Raw genomic sequence first — 16,329 nt, forward strand, 5'->3', positions numbered from 1 at the left:
GTAATGCAGTAATTAGTCAAATTTGTATTTCTGAATTTGTCACAGCGTTCCAAATTGAATCGAGTTACACAGCTGCCCAGTTGAGCTGCACACTCAGACACCAACATGTGCACTCGGACCTTCGACCATCCATATGAAAGAGAGGCTCTCACTCTCACACCCACCCTAGTTGCCCCCCCGTCTCTGTCTCTCTCGCATCTCTCATATCTTGACCTGAAGTGGTTGTAAGTTACTCATGTATTTTTATTCTAAACCTGCTTCAGTGGGTTCTGTTTTCACAGGAAGGCAGTGATGAAAAAATAATAGATTATAATTTGGTTGCTTTAACAGGGGAGGTGACAAAACATTTTGAGTAGGAAATGCATAGAACTGGGGGAAGACCCCATACAGAGGACCACTGGAAGAACCATTTGTGACTGTAGCGGTGTTAAAATATCGAAAATTGACCTAGTAAATGTAAACCTGCAGATTCTGAAATCCATTTAATTGAGGGAATGCATCACCTCCTCGCACTCACATTTGAGCAGTTTGGACTCTTTGAGATGTGGGAGGACAACAGCTGGCCATCTGCAAATCATGAAAATAGCCAAGTTGGAAAATGAAAATTACCGCTGGTTCGTGTGGCACATTTTCGCCATAGGATACATTCCCGTTTTTACTGACTCTGAGTGTTGGCTATCGGATCATTTGTGGCAGGGGCATCATCACGAACTGGCATGTGCCTTAGAATTTAATGGTAATAGATGACTCTATGCCCTAGCTCAGTAAATCTTTTTAGTGACCAGATGTGTGTAGCTTAACCCCTGTAGCGGAATGTTTTGGACAAAATTAAATAAATATGCAAATAACTAAACATATGGTGACATGGCCATAAATGAATAAAAAAACTCCGCAGTATGTGAGCATGATTAGTGAGATGGTTTTGTTTTTGATTTATTTCAGTGGCACTACACCTAACATTAAATCTGCAGTGAAAAGAAAACTCATTTTTCACCTGTCAAAGTTGAGACGCTGGGCTCTAGTGAATACTTTGATTTGATTGGCCATTCATCCATAGTGGAGATTTCCTTATGTGAGCCATGGATACCAAAACCTCAAAAAGCCTTGTGCAAAAAATGTCCCACGTGTTACTCACGGCTTTGACCTCAAATCTTGTCTCTGAATATGCCTTTGGTTTCCTTCTTTCCTGATCCCTTTTTTGTTTTCCTATGAGCATCTTCCAGTCACCCACAAAATGTTTATCTGCAAGTGTGCTGACAGAACAGCAGGAAGCAGTGATCTAATTCAAGAAGCTCTGAATTCATCATCACTAGTCTGCATCTGATATGTGAGGCCTGCTTAGAAGTGTAGCACTTGATGGCCAAAGGTCTGTGCACGCTTGACTGACTGATTGACCAGTAAAAATACAGTGGCAGATATAGTGCATGCATATGTCTCTGAGTGCCATTTGGTGTGATATTTGTAAAAGCAGTATTAATGCTGACGTACCATCTGTTGGAATAAAAAATGCAGTGCATTTTTCTGCTGTGAATATTTGTGATGAACCATCTCTTGGAAACACAGACATATCAATCAAATAGGCAGGGACATATGGTTACTTATCGTTTGGGTGGGCTGTCCTGATGCCACAGTTTTATTCGCATGTTCCTTTTAACTGCTTTGCTTAACCCACAGTGGTGCAATGGTCAGCAGAAACTACTTCATAGGTCCATCATCCTGGACTCCAATCCTTTACCCAGTCGTTTCCTATATGGAGTTGGCACATTCTCTTTGTATTTTCATGATTTTCTTCCTACATCTTTAAAGACATCCTCGTTAGTGTGACTTAAACTGGGCCTACTGTGGGTCTGTGCGCACAAGAATCGCGTGTCCAAAACTATTTTGTATTGTAGCCAGTGCTGTTGGAATAGGGTTCTGCCCTCCGTGACCACCTTGGATTATGTGGGGTTGTGAATGTTAAATTTATTACTTTAAGTCAGAGGTGTCCAGCTCCAGTCCTGCAGGTTTTCATTCTAACCATCTTCTTGATCAGTGAGCCATTTTTGCTGCTAATTAACTTGTTTTGCCTTAGTTGGAATTGACGTGACTCAGACCCTTTGGTTGTTTCTTTTTACTTAATGAGCAGCCAAACAATACTGTAATGAGACACAAAAACACACTGCCACATGACCAGTTAACCTGAAAATAAAGAAAGGTGAAGGTCTCGGTCATGTTGGTCAGTAAAACATCTTGACGGTGGTCTTAGAAAAAACAGAAAATCAACAGCCTGCTGTAGCAGAATGAGAGCAGCAACAAGTCATGATATTCAGCAACGACTTTAAATAATAATTGGCCTGAGTTTGACGTTCCAATTTAGCTGGTCATCTGTTGGCTCGTTTCACATTTCGTTTCTTTTTGGCTGCCATTTAATGAGGAAATAAATCTGTTCAGAGGACTGAATCCTTAAAAACAAGGCTATTAAAATGAAGGGAAAAGGAGTTAATTAGCAGTGAAAACTGGGCACTGATTAGGAAAAGGGTCAGAATGAAAACCTGCAGCCACTGCAGCCCACCAGGACCAGAGTGGAACACCCCTGACTTAAGACCTATGAATACCAAAGCGTGTGCGCATGTATACACACAAATGTACCATCGCCCCAAACCACAAGGCTCCATTCTTCTCACTTTATATTCAAAATTATAACTCAAATTCCACACATTCTTTAAATATGATCAATGTTTGGCACAAGTCCATCGAATGATTTCACAGTGAGACGTCCCATTGTGTTCTGGTTGATATCTCAAAGTACATGTAATGAATGAAGAGGGAAGATGTCTGTCGGAAAACCCAGTCAGAAAATTAAGGTAAGTTAAGAGTGTCGCAGAAGGAATATGGAGAAGACCATCTGACACTCGGCTGGAGCCGCCCTGACTTGACCACCATTTTGAAGACCACAGTCCATGCTGGGAAAGGAGATGGCTCCTGATTTCATTTGCTTGACTTTTTTGTAAGAGTCACGATTTATACATACGTGCACTCTTGAGCGGCACTCCACTGATATTGCAGGAGAGTAGGTTTCAACTTGATGAACTTTTTAAACTTTCCAATGTTGGCCTCAGTGTTTGAGTATAAACTGAGGAACGTTTTAAATAAGCTAGGGGCCTGCAAGACTTTTAGACGTAAAAATGATTATTGTCTCTTCGGCACTGGCACCATTTTGTATGTTGCTATGATGCTTGCTTATCATTAGGTGTTTAGAAGGTGTCTGTTATTTTTGTTAATTTTTTGTAATTTTTCTCTGATCCCTTGTTTGTGGGTGTTTTTGGTTTTTTTTTCCCGCCCATACTTTTAGTATTTTCAGTACCGTATATACTCCCATATAATAGGGGTCTTGAAACCTGAAAAATCGATCATAAAATCAGACCCTAACTTATACGCCCGTTCCAAAATGTGACACTTATATATATTTTATTTTTTATTTATTTACATCATCTTGCCTCCTTCAATCTCACAGCAGTTTTTCAGACGCATCGAATTTTGTTGCAGCAGCGCAGTTACCAATTTCTTTTGCCACTTCATTGACTTTTAATTTCAAACCAGCTTCATATATTCTTCTGATCGAACACTCCATCGTAAATATGGGATGGTCTCATGATAAAAGTGTATGAGGGGGTGAGATATAAAAAACCGTGCAAACGTCGCTTCAGAATAGTTTGGGTATTACCGTGTGGTCACGTAGGCACAATACATAGAAAAAAGGGCGTGTGCTCCGTGGTTACTTTCTCCGGTGGGCGTTAGCATATCGTAATCTCTTGGACCAATAGCACAAGTTTTCTGCATTTGACTTTTACGACCGACATTATAAAATACCGGAAATTATACGGTAAAGTCAAGTCCCGGCTTATCCGCGGGAGAACTTATCCGCGAGTATATACAGTAATTGTTTGCCAGTCCATTTAACTAATATCACTCAGTTAGGGTCTTCAGCTGTGACCTCATTTAATCCACTTAGTGGCCTCGGGTCCTTGCTGATCCATTTGCTCTTCTTGACTTTTTATCCATGCAGGTGGCACAGTAAAGAGATCACGGGGGTCGTGTCCTGTGTCCTCCGTGCATGGAGAGTTCGGTGAGTAGTGAGAAAAGCATTAGATTAATGTACAGAATCGTTGTTATTGCACGTTCCTTTTCATGTTCATTTTGTAAGTTTTATTCGTCTTTTTTGATCATTTTTTGTTTGTGACTTTGGTTTTCGGGTTTTGCCATTTGTTTCTGGATTATTCTTTTTTTTTTTAAGTGGGCATGTTTTACTTGTATGTGTTTTTAGATTTTTGCATTCATTCATTTATGAAGTAATATCCTAATTGCATAAGTAGCAATTTTGTTCTTTGGGCCAGGTATTTTGGTGGGCCTTTCAATGATGATTTAGTTCATGAGGTATAGAATAAACAAGAATAGTTGTGCCACATATTTGAAATATTAAAATGTGTGCTTCAGTTGAAATGTTTAAAATCTAAATTCTTGATTGATAAAGAAATGTGTCATTTGTCACCATTTGACAGAGGTCCATAGAGGGCAAGTGAAGGATAAAAAAATCACATTTTAGTAGTCATTGATCTTGAAATCGTCTAAAACGATGTACTCACATACTTATGTTTCTAATTTGTTGTCCTTAACTGTCATGGAAGTGACTTGGAGGGCTGGGACTGCCAGTAAAGAATCAAATATCAAAAATATGATCTTCAGCAACATCAGCACAGCATAAAATGACACTCCACATCCCGATATTACCGATCCCCTTTAAGTGTTGTGATCTGTTACATTCTGTTAGGGTGTGAACCCCCTGAGGCTGGTCGATGTGGCCCACACACCTGCAAGTCTTTGTGACCGTTATTGTCGAAGACGCCTATTGTTTTATCCTTTACAATAAGGGTGCAATTTCCTGTGTAACACTTGAACTTAAAATGGTCTACAAATGAGGGTTGTTTTTTTTTTTTTTTTCTTTCCTTTCAGGTCTAGAGGCCCTGGTACTGGCGAGTCAGTATCCTGCCAGACAGAAAAAACTGAAGTGGTTTCCAGGCATACAGAATTCTTATGAACACAGAAAAATGAAAAATAAAATGTCCAGTACTGCCATTTACCCAACATGTGAAGATTGAATCATTCACACAAAAGAAAACTGCACATGCTGCCGTTTTCATTCCTGCTTGTAGAAAACGTTAAATGGATGGATGAGAGCTTACACTTGTGTGGATGTTTGTGTAGTAACACTGTTGTTGTTCTTCTTGTTCACTCTGATGGACACGCTGGCCTCCCGCATTAATGCTGCTGTACATTATGTAAGCCTGGAAGACGTACACAGCATCTGTATCACTGGTGTCTCCTCCATCCAGATCTGGCGTCTCATGGCCTCCTGTAATTGATAGTCTTGTAGCAGGCACTCTGGTGTGCGACTTGTAGCTAATGTGTTGGTGTCGTGTCGTGTGTTTGTTACCTTTCACTTTCAGCCTTCAACACTGTCTGGCACGGCTGCTTCATCAGCAAGTCAGTAGGCCTGTCCTGCCAGTATAGTTAGCCCTTTACATGGCAGGTCTTATGCAGTGCCTCCAAGTGGCCACAGGCAGTAACTAAGGCCCCATGCCAAACCTGCCAGGGCTGGGAGATGGTTTGGACCACATAATGTGTGGATATGTCTTGGTGCCCACAAACCAAACCCTTTGCTATGGGTCAGATATCACGGGCAGATAAAGCTCATTTACTTTGGTTGGCAATTCATCTAAGGGAAGGAAAAACAGGTAGAGTATTATCAGCCGTGGTTGGTAAATAACTTGATGCAAACTTAAACTCACACAAGAAAACCAATATTGGGCCATCGGTGGATAATGGTAAGACCACAGGTTTCCACTTTTATGAATGGACAATGCTTATTTTTCATGTGCTGGTGCTATGCTTGTGTGGTTACCTGACCACTGACTTTCAGAGCACAAGTTAAGCTGAAGAAAGCGTGTTTTGCAATACCGTAAGTCGCTGCAGCCATTCTCTCCTTCTACTTGCTGCTGGTGCACTCATATGCCACGCCACAGAAACGTCAACACTTTATGAACTTGCTCAGCTGACACATGTTTTGCCTGGATGGCCTATTCATAATGTGTTTTATCTTTAGATGTTGTGCTTGAACTGTCATCCCAAGTGAAACCAAACCTACTTGTTCTAAACACTTTCCTCCATTTTCTTTTTCCCCCCTCAGGCTTGACTCAGACACTTGTACAAAGGAGCGCTCTTCACTTTGTGGGTTTTGTTTAATGTTAAGAAGTTGTAGAAAATCCAATCAGATTGACTTTTGCGTATTAGTTTTTCTTAAATATTGAATTAAAAATTCAATATATTGCCCAGCCTTGAACGAAAGGCGCTATATCAAGTGAGTTTAGAGCCATTTCAACCTGTTGGTCTGCATTTCTATTGACCTGGTCACACTAGCCAAGTCCTGTATCACGTAGCGTGGTTCCTTACAGGACATTCCTGCGTGCTTTTTATTCCCGTACCAAGTCGGACAAAGACAACTTTACACATTCCAGTAGGATGCAGTCAGCTGGCATTTGTTTGAAAAAGAAAATTAACAAAAACAAAAGATTGCACAAAAAAAAACAAAAAAAAAAACAAGGAAAATAAAACATTGAAATAATTCAAACCAATCCGGAAATATCCCAGGGCGTCACATTCTGCGGCAAGGAAAAAACGGAAATTTGTGTTCCATTTGTATTTCCCAAAGTTATGAACAATCCAGGTGGTCCAGTTAACCCTCATCAGGAAAACTCGATCAGTGGACGGGTGTCAGATAATCCGACTTGAAGTGCTTTTGAAGAAACAACAAAACAAAATTGATGGACGGTCCTTTTTAGTGTTTGGCCGACTACTCCAAGTCTTTGAAAGGACAGCTTAGTCTCTACGGCCTGAGGCACCACTCTCATGTATTTGTAGTCCACAGGTCTTGGCACCTTCTGTCCTCCTTGTAAATACGTCACAGTTCAGTTCTGAGACCCCCGAGATGGACATCTGTTAGTCTGAAGATTTGTCCAAAGGATTCCATCTCTCACATTTAACAAACAACATTAATAACATAATCTTTACATTTACAGAGTGATCATTCTTTCAGTCAAAAAAAATATCAAACGAGAAAACAGGATGGGCAGATAGTGGTCTGGATTCACAGCATCTCGGCTTTCATTCCATCAGTTCTCACACTAAAGAAGCACAGTCTTGACAGACAGGGGGCACTGCTGGCCCGGCCCATGAGCTGAGGAGGAGCAGATAGGAAAGGGTCAAATGATGCCCAGACTGCAAATTCAGTGCCAATAACACATGTGGACCCAGAGGCGCCCTCAAATTGGGGCTCACTGGGGATCACCAAGGGACAAGTGGTGTCCTGGCCAGACCAGGCTGGTGGGATAAGAGGAGACATGATGCTGTCTGTCTGAGAAGCTCAAAAAGACGCAATATAGAGGGAACACTGGATGAATGGACAGAGTGCATATATAAATGGATGCATTTATGAATTGGCTCCTAGGTCTTGTGAATGAACGGATGAACGAGTGAATAAATAAATTTTATGAATGGACAATGAATGAATGGACTGACTGCATATGACAGAGTGAATGAATGAGTAGACTGAAGATGGCTGTTGTGATGAAGAACGCAAGAAGTTCATAGACTGACCGATACAGAGGAAGTTACATGAATGGATGAAATCATGCATAAGTGACCGGATAGCCAGTTGGGATGTATAGGACAATAAATGATTAGATGAATGGACAGATGAATTGAAAAATGACTGGCTGTTCAAATGGACAGCTGACAAAATAGATGGATGAATGAACATGTGTGAAGACTGGCTTCTGTGATGACAGACCAGTGGATGGATGAACGAATGAATGGGTAGATGGAGGAATGGATGCATTTATAAATTCCTACATGGGCAAACCGCTCAAGGATGAAAGTGTGAGGGTGCAAACAGAAGGAAGAATACATGAAAAGGTGGGCAGGTGGGTAGGTGGGTGAGCAGCTGGTCAGAAGGCCATCTATCTAAATGGTGGTGTGGACAGTGCAGCTTGAGGACCTTCCAATTTTGACTCGGTGTGTTACTTGCCTGGATATATATCATAGATATTTAACCAAACTGAAGTAACTGCCACTGGCATGGTCTACAATATGCCAGTTTTGATTGGCATACAGTCTCAGCTGGCACAAGGTGCCCTGTCAGCCTGTCTGTCCAGATCTCTGCCTCAGCCCCTCTGTGAGTACATACAGTGTAACTAAGTTAAAACTTTATTATTAAAATATTATCAGTGTTATGTTATCACATATGTAGCAGCTTGAACTATAATCCATTTTCTTAAAACTTTAAAAAGTATATATATTTATATTTAAGTCTTTTTTTTTCCCCCCTTTCTTTCTCTCCGCCTTGCCATGCTGCATGATTGTCATCAGTTTATGCTGCCAGGCTACCTGGCAACAATTAAGAAAAGGAAAAATAAAATCCCAGGATGTGCAGCAGGATGAGTCGCATGCCATGATGTATGCCAAGTGCACCAGAAGATTGAAAACTGGAAGCGAAAGAGAGAGCAGCGTGAAAGCCTCCACATCTCTCCTTCCGTTGGCGTTCAGTGCCCATCCGAGGCTTGACTTTCCTTTCCACCTTTTTAGTTTTATAATTTTGGCAGATGAAAGGCTGAAGTGCGGAGATCAAGGGATTTGGGGCACCACAGTCCGTCCCCAGGGGAGACATCGGCCTCCAGTCAGCACTTTGTGAGCCACTGTCCCCCTCTGGCAGGTCAAATGTCCTTCTACTTGATCATCGCTGCTAGCAGACGGTGTGCTGACTGGACACAGGGCTGTCCAAGATATTGCCGGTCTTGCCCTGGCATCGCTCCTTCTTCTTAAACATTGGGGAGATGTAGAGGGCCTGAAAGAGAAGCAGAACAACTCGGTGTGAATCAACTGAAAACTTGTGGCCCTCTGTCCACCTCAGTGTGTAGAGCTTGCAGTGGGTTTAATGCCAGAACCTACCCCGTAGGGGGCACCAGTCCATGACTAGACAAACAAGCATCACATCACTCAGTGGAGCAGAAGGACAACAGGCTGAAACTACAGAAGGTGCAGACCGCATCTCCACCATCACACCTGGGCACAGTGCCACCCACAAATGTGTAGGCAGGTCATTCAACAACCTCTGAAAGATAAAACAGCTAAATATTCATTCTTGCTAAAAGCTCCCTTTTTCACTTCTCAACTCCTCCTCCTTTCTTTTTCGTAATGTCAAGAATGGAAATTCCCTCCATCTGTGTAATTCCTGGCCTAGATTAGCTACTCTGGAATAATAAAGAATCTGAAAGTACAGTCTTTAATGTTGTGGCTCCCCCATCGTGGTCACACTGTGCAGGCGAACGAAGGGGTCGAGTCTCTGTCTGGAAGGCCAGTGTACTTTGGAACACCAACAGAAGGCTGCCATGACTGACTGTGATATGACTCAGCTGTGGTGGAGCGAGCTGTCTGGTTTATGAGGCTGTGGCGATGAAGGCAGCCAGAGCAGTTAATGGTGGCACTTGGAATGACCTTAATGAGTGGGCATATACCTCTGCAGAGAGCCAACTGCTGACCCCTCAAACTTCGGTTTGGGGTGGGAGGGTACCTTGCTATGAAAGGTGCTATATATAATGAAGTGATTTAGATTATTTCAGTAATGAATGGTGACAAACTGCAAGAAGTGCTGTCCCAAAGTCCACCCTGCACCATCAATGCAGCCTACTCAAGCAGAGGGCCAGGACATAGGCCACAGTAAAATCAGTATTGGAATTCTGCCTCTTAAGTTAATAAACACCAGGCGTCATGTGCCTCAAGAGGGGCAGCCAACAAAAACACCCAGTGTGGCAGCCTGGGCACACTGTCACAGTCTCATGCATTAAAGATCTCGTACAGCTGTAGGGAGAGCATACAACTTCATAGACAGCACCTTGGCTGGGAATTAAACCCAAGACTTTGGAGCTGTGAGAAAACAGTGCTAAAAGCGTGCCGGCATCTTTACAAAAATGTTACAGACTGAAAGAAGTTGGGGCTGGCGCTCGCTGGCAGTAGTATTATAAAACAAATAGTCTCGCCCACTTAACTAGGTAAAGGTCACAGGGCACAGACGACTACCCTAGATTCACCAGCACTAACCCTAGAAGAGGCACCAGTCTGTGGCCGGGCACTATCACTCGTGCGCCATCATTTGGCCAATAAACCTAAAACACATGCTTCCGGGACGGACCTCACAGATACAGGGAGAGAGCATACAAACTCCACACAATGTCTGGCCTAGGCATTCAACCCAGCCATGCTAACCACTGTGCCCCACCCAATACATTTACTGTAAAGTACTATGGGCTGACACTCACTGTGTCCATCCATCCATTTTCCAAACCCGCTTATCCAAAGAAGGGTCACACAGAAGCAGGAGCCTAACCAGCAAGCACTGATTATAAGGCAAGAACAATCCCTGGACAGGATGCCAGTCCGTTGCATGGTGGACAAACACAATACCATAAAACAGACATTGAATAGTAGCACCAATGTAAAACATTGGGGGGGTGCAGGGGTAGTCACTGTGTAAGACACTATCAGATATTTGTAAACTTCCTTAATTCTCTCTAATTTATGGTCACAGGTGAAAGACACCATTCTCAGTACCACTGATTGCAAGGTGGGTAACATCCCCAATGGGGGTGCCAGAATATTACAGAGCACAGTCAAGTAATTCATATTCGCCAATTAACCGAAAATGCATGTTTAATGGATGTGGAGGAAAACTAAAGGACCTGGAGAAACTGTCAAGTAGACACAGGGAGAACATGTAAACCACACAGACAGTGTCTGGTTTTGGAATGGAACCCACCTGGCAGAGCTAACTGCTGTGCCACTCTGCACACAAACACTAGACAGTTTCTGCACTCTGGGATGAGAGGGTCTGAGAACAGCACAAAGTAAACCGAATGCTGCTTAACATCAATACATGAAAGACACATTGGCATGTTTGTCATGTAAGGTGGTATATAATGAAAATCTACCACCGCTTGCCCAAGACCCTGATTTGTATTAAGCAGGTCACACAGCCTCATGCTGCTCTGGACGTTCTGAAGGAGTTTCATTATGAAGTCACTAAACCAGCGGCTCACAGGTTCAGTCCTGGACACCCTGTGGCTGCAGGTTTCCATTCCACCCAACTTCTCGATTTTAATGGGACACTTTCCTTAAATAAAGTGACTGTTTCCCTGTTTCTGTATTTTGGTGTCTAGAAATTACAAAGTGAAGTTTGCAAAATTCTTATTAGCATGTAGCATGTTTTTTTTTGTTTTCTCTCTCTACATTTTCTTTATCCTCATTGTCATGATTTTCATTCTGCTATTTCAGGTTTACCAGTTATTTAAGCCCAGTATTTGTTAATGATGAGCACATTAGTTTGAAGGACCATTTCAAACAAAAATAAATGTATTTGGAAATGTGAAACTAAATAAATAAAGTGATATGCGAGCATAAACAATTAATTGTTTCATGTGATGCTTTGTACTACTTACTACTTTAAGTATTTATGTAATTATTTATTCATTCATTTATTTCAGTGACCAATGGCAGAAGTGGACAAAAAACTGGTGATGTTCCTTGTTGCACACTGAAAAGCAGCGGTAGGAGTCCTTCTTTGATATGCAAAAGCTCAGGAAAAGGACAGACTGGTTTTCTAAAGTGGGGTTGGTAATGTCGGGTAAAGCGCCAGGGAGCGCATTACCAGTACTCCTAAGTCAAGAATGGGGAGTACCTGCCACCCGTAAAATGAAATCTGTGGTGCAGTGAAGGCTGTCATTTTTTTCCGTCAAAGTTGAGTGGATGAGCTCTAGTGAGTAGTTTTCTGATTGGTGAGCATGCCTCTGATTAGGAAGTGCTGTAAAATGGGATGTGGGGCACATTGAAAGTATGCCTGAGTGGCACAAATTGGGCAGGGGTCCATATTTCATGATACATTGATTTGTGTATTTATTTATTTAGTTTGTCTGAGTATTCCCCCATACCTTAGAGGGTCTTATGCTTAAGTAGCTGCTGTCTCTCATTATTCAGTGTCATTTGCCAAGGTGCCTACTCTGACTATCAATAATTGCCTTTATTGGGATATACTGTAATTAAAGGAGTTAGTAGAATCCAAAATCATAAATTAAAAGAAAAATAAGACGCTAAAGCATTTAAAGTGAAGTAAAAAATACAAAATTACAAATTATTATAGATTCCTTATAATCGTATGTCTTGAACTACTGCACTTTTCATAGCAAATGAAATCAGACAGGAGTGAAATGACTGACTGACTGTGAACTGGTTGGCCCCCCAGAACTGAACCTGAAAACAACTACACTAAATCATGTTAAACATGTCAACATCATCACATGCAAGACACTGTATGCTGATGTCATCTGTGAAAGGTGCTATATGAAAAGTAGACTGCAGTTTAGCTAACAGATGCTTACCACCCAGATGGCCACAAGGGCGCCTTGCACGAAACCAACCAATACGTCTGAAGGATGATGCTTGTAGTCGGAGATCCTGGTCAGCCCAGTGTACAACGCCAACATGACCAGAAGGAACTGGACAAGCGGCCTCAGGAGGCGGGCGCCATGCCATGTGAACCGAGCCTGTAGGTAAAACTGTGGAAGTAAAAACAGAAGAAAGGACCATGAGTGGTTTGCTTGCTGAAGATGTGCCCATAGGTGCCACTTTGGATTACATGTGACTGTCATGTCAATCGGGTACACACAATCTTCTATGTCCTATTGACATACTTTAATGAGCCAAGTCATTCACGTACACTGTTGGATAAACAGTAGCTGTAGTGCTTTTCACTGTGAGCACAAGGATTTCCACACCTACCTTACTGATTGATTTTTTTGTGTAGAATTCATATTTTGTAGCAGAGCAGAACCCCTGTATGTCCCTTTTAGACAAACATTTTTTTGATGCAAAACTGAATTTGTAAAATTAAACTAAAATCAAAGAAAAACTTCAGAGAAAGGAAACAGGGATTTAAATGAAAGGCGAGGGGAAAAAATATTTTGTGCCATCACTTCATTATGCAGCTTTGCTGTTAAAGAAGCCACTGTATATAATGGCGACAGAGTGTGAGATATGTTGACTACTTTCCAGTGGCACTGCTTTATTTGTTTTATTGGACCTCAGTGTCCTCCCCATTTAGGCTTTTGGTGGGTGGGGGGCTTGGGGAGTTTTGTTCTGCAGTCTTACAGTTGAAATGCCTGCCTCAAACAATCACCCCATTGTGCCTCAGGCACTAGCGCTACTGCATTTTTGAGCTCAATCGCCCCAGCATCACTGCAGTTATTATGTATGTTAGTGACTTCAGAAAACGCTGGGGGCAGCCAGTTGGTAGCAGAGTCCACTTATGGAACTTCATGCTGCCAGGTCATTATTAGCATCTTTCATCTGCTATGCTCAAATGATGAGACCATCAGAGATGAAGGGGGCAGAATTGTCTTGGCTTAAGGAATATTGTAACAGCTGTGAGTAAAAGAGTTAAAGTCAAGGACGCTTCAGCCATCTCTCTGTCCTTTTGTCTGTCTGCTTACCTCTCACACGCTATCCACAAATAAATCTAATGGCCATTGTGCCAACCTTCAACTGAAGGCCAGAAATCTCCTTGCCACTGATCAAATCAGAAATTGATTCCAAAAAACGTTTATAGCATCAGATGAGTAAAATGTATAAGAGGAGTGACACACTGACACACAGATGCAAGCAGAGGACCCTCATATCATACATGAAATCCAACCCAAGATGTCGTGTTAAACTTTGGTTTCGTCTATTTTCTGAATTTTTTCCATTACAGGAGCCACACTCTGCAGCAAGCCATGACACTGACCAGGATGGGATCCAGGAGTCCTCATGCCAAAGTTCATTTGGAAGCCAAACACACTTGTATCATCTTTTATTTGGTAAGTAAATGACCCTCATGCTAGTCTCCAAATAAATTAGAGAACCCTTGTGCCAACTTTTTTTTGTTTTGTTTTGTTTCAGGTGAAGGACAGACATCCTCGTCTCCAGTTCTGTTGACAGACCTTGCTGTTGCATCTTCAGTTAAGGACAAAGGCCAGCCTGTCAAAGTGTAATATCCTCAGGTGGGTTCACATATTAAAGTCTAAGTCCCCTCAGTCCATTTAGAGACTGTCATGGTGGTCATACTATAAATGTGGTAATCGGAATTGTGGATGTTACTCATAGAAAGTAATTGGTGACAAATGACTAATTACTTCTCTAAAGTGATTATTCATTACTTCCTTAATGTATTACTCATTACTTTTACCAAGTAAACACAGGCAAATTTGGATCATTTAAAATGTACAAGGATGGCAGCCAAATGTCTGTTCAGTATCATACTACTGTAACTAAAAACAACAAAGATGAACTCAACAGTTAAACAAGTAAATGACAATGATTGACAGCACAGAGAGGCATTTAGGTCACAAAAAATAATCCCTGTGATTTTAAAGTAAAACAAACTTAACCACTTCCAAACATGGAGTCGATAAACAGTTAATTCTCGCTAGTGTAGCAGCCGCAGCTGAGCGCATTCCTTGATTGGTGGGAGAGTATAAGACAATCGCTATGCCTGTGCCTTTCCCTTCCCTCTACATTTTAAACTATCCAAAGGCATGTGGTGATTTATATTTTATAATGAACTCTCTTGTATTCACTATAAATTGAAGTGAAGACTCCATGCTCTGTTAACTTCATCTCCACTTTCATGGAAATGTTGGCGAGGTGAAAGGAAAAAATAGAAATACCTGTTGGGATACAGTGCCATGTTTTATGACACAATGCATTAATTAATACAATTTCAAAGTAAAAAAAATTATGAAATTTCATAAAATAGCACACGGCTCTGGTATAGACCTGCCAGCATCATAACATTCAATGCCAGTATGAAAAGAGTATGCATGTGTGATACAAATTGGGCAAAGGGGATAGTGATCGGGTAGCCCTTCAAGATATTTACAGTACCTGTGATCTGCTCAAAAAAAAAAAAACACATTTATAACGCAAGTAACAGGACCCTAGTTAATGTTGGTGAAGTGATTACGCAAATTTCAACTGTAATATGTCACCCAATTTTGTTACTAGAAAATGTTACTTTGTACTGCATCACCGCTATCTCTAGTGTTGACCCGCATACTGAAAACCAAGTAACTATAAAGACCTTCTCTCCAGTCCAACAACATCAAGGTAAATGGAGGGGGACCCTTGTAGCAGATCACGTTTTACCAATAAAAGTGAGTGGCCCATCCTGATAACTTCTAAGTACCATGAAGACCCTCACACCAGATTAACACCACCAAATTAAAGCCAAGTAAACTTGGTTTCCAAAGCTTCAGTTGGGTTCTGGAACAATCATGCCAGGTATCGTATAAATGAGGGGACCCTCATGCCAACTCCTACTATTACCCTCAAACTAGTAGAATTAAAGTCAAAGAACTTTGTGGCAAATCTTATTCATAATTATTTTGCCTATCATGCAAACTCATAAATATCATAAAGGTTATCCCACTGGTTCAACCCCAGTAAATTAAAGCCAGAACCAAAGTTTTGGGAACCCTCTTGCCAGTTATCAGTAACATGACTCTGAGGATTATAAAGACCGCCACACCAGTTATAAAAAATTAAAAGTCAGGCGGCACTTGTGGCTGATCATGTTCCAGTGATATAAATAAGCACCACCTCATGCCAACTCCTAAATACCAAAAAGACCTTCACAGCAGCTCAGCAACATCAAATTAAAGCCGTGGATCCTTTGTTCCAGGTTTCAAGTGACGTTTTGGGCATCCTCATGCCAGTCCTATATTCCCAAATGCCTATAATGACCTTCACATCTCTTCTAAAGCATCAAGTTAAAGTTAAGGGAGCCCTACAGCAGATCTCAACTGGATTTTAGGACTCCTTATTCCAGTTATCGTATAAAGGGGAGCCTTATGCTGATTCCAGAATGCATTTGTGAGACCTAATACCAGTCACATTTGGTACTTGTTTATGCATTTTTTTATTCTCCATTCCCATTCACCGGCACTGCATTAATAGTGGTGTATTTTTGTGTGATGTTACAAATAATTCCAGGTATAAGAACGTGACGTTGACCTTTGCATTATCTGAAATTTCAGATAACCTAACGAAAAGACCTCAACTTTTCGCATGCAGGTCTTTTCTCTTGTTATGCTGCGACCTTGTTCTGTTTTTGGACCTCGCCCTTTCTATCCTCATTTTGGTGTTGACTTCTTG

At 41.5% G+C, this 16,329-nt stretch overlaps 1 protein-coding gene across 1 annotated transcript in view; it reads right to left on the reverse strand.

Annotated features, from left to right (window-relative positions):
- Nucleotides 1-6,350: 6,350 nt before the first annotated feature.
- The window catches only part of ppap2d (phosphatidic acid phosphatase type 2D), a 44,523-nt gene continuing 34,544 nt past the window's right edge, over nt 6,351-16,329 (reverse strand). The window contains exons 5-6 of the mRNA XM_039772492.1: nt 12,519-12,695; nt 6,351-8,935 (exon numbers count right to left, since the gene is read on the reverse strand). Coding sequence (XP_039628426.1) covers nt 8,834-8,935; nt 12,519-12,695 — 279 coding nt within the window. The 3' untranslated portion in view covers nt 6,351-8,833. The remainder of the gene's footprint in view (nt 8,936-12,518; nt 12,696-16,329) is intronic.

This window comes from Polypterus senegalus, chromosome 12, assembly GCF_016835505.1.
Source record: "Polypterus senegalus isolate Bchr_013 chromosome 12, ASM1683550v1, whole genome shotgun sequence".
In the NCBI taxonomy this organism is placed as follows: domain Eukaryota; kingdom Metazoa; phylum Chordata; class Cladistia; order Polypteriformes; family Polypteridae; genus Polypterus; species Polypterus senegalus.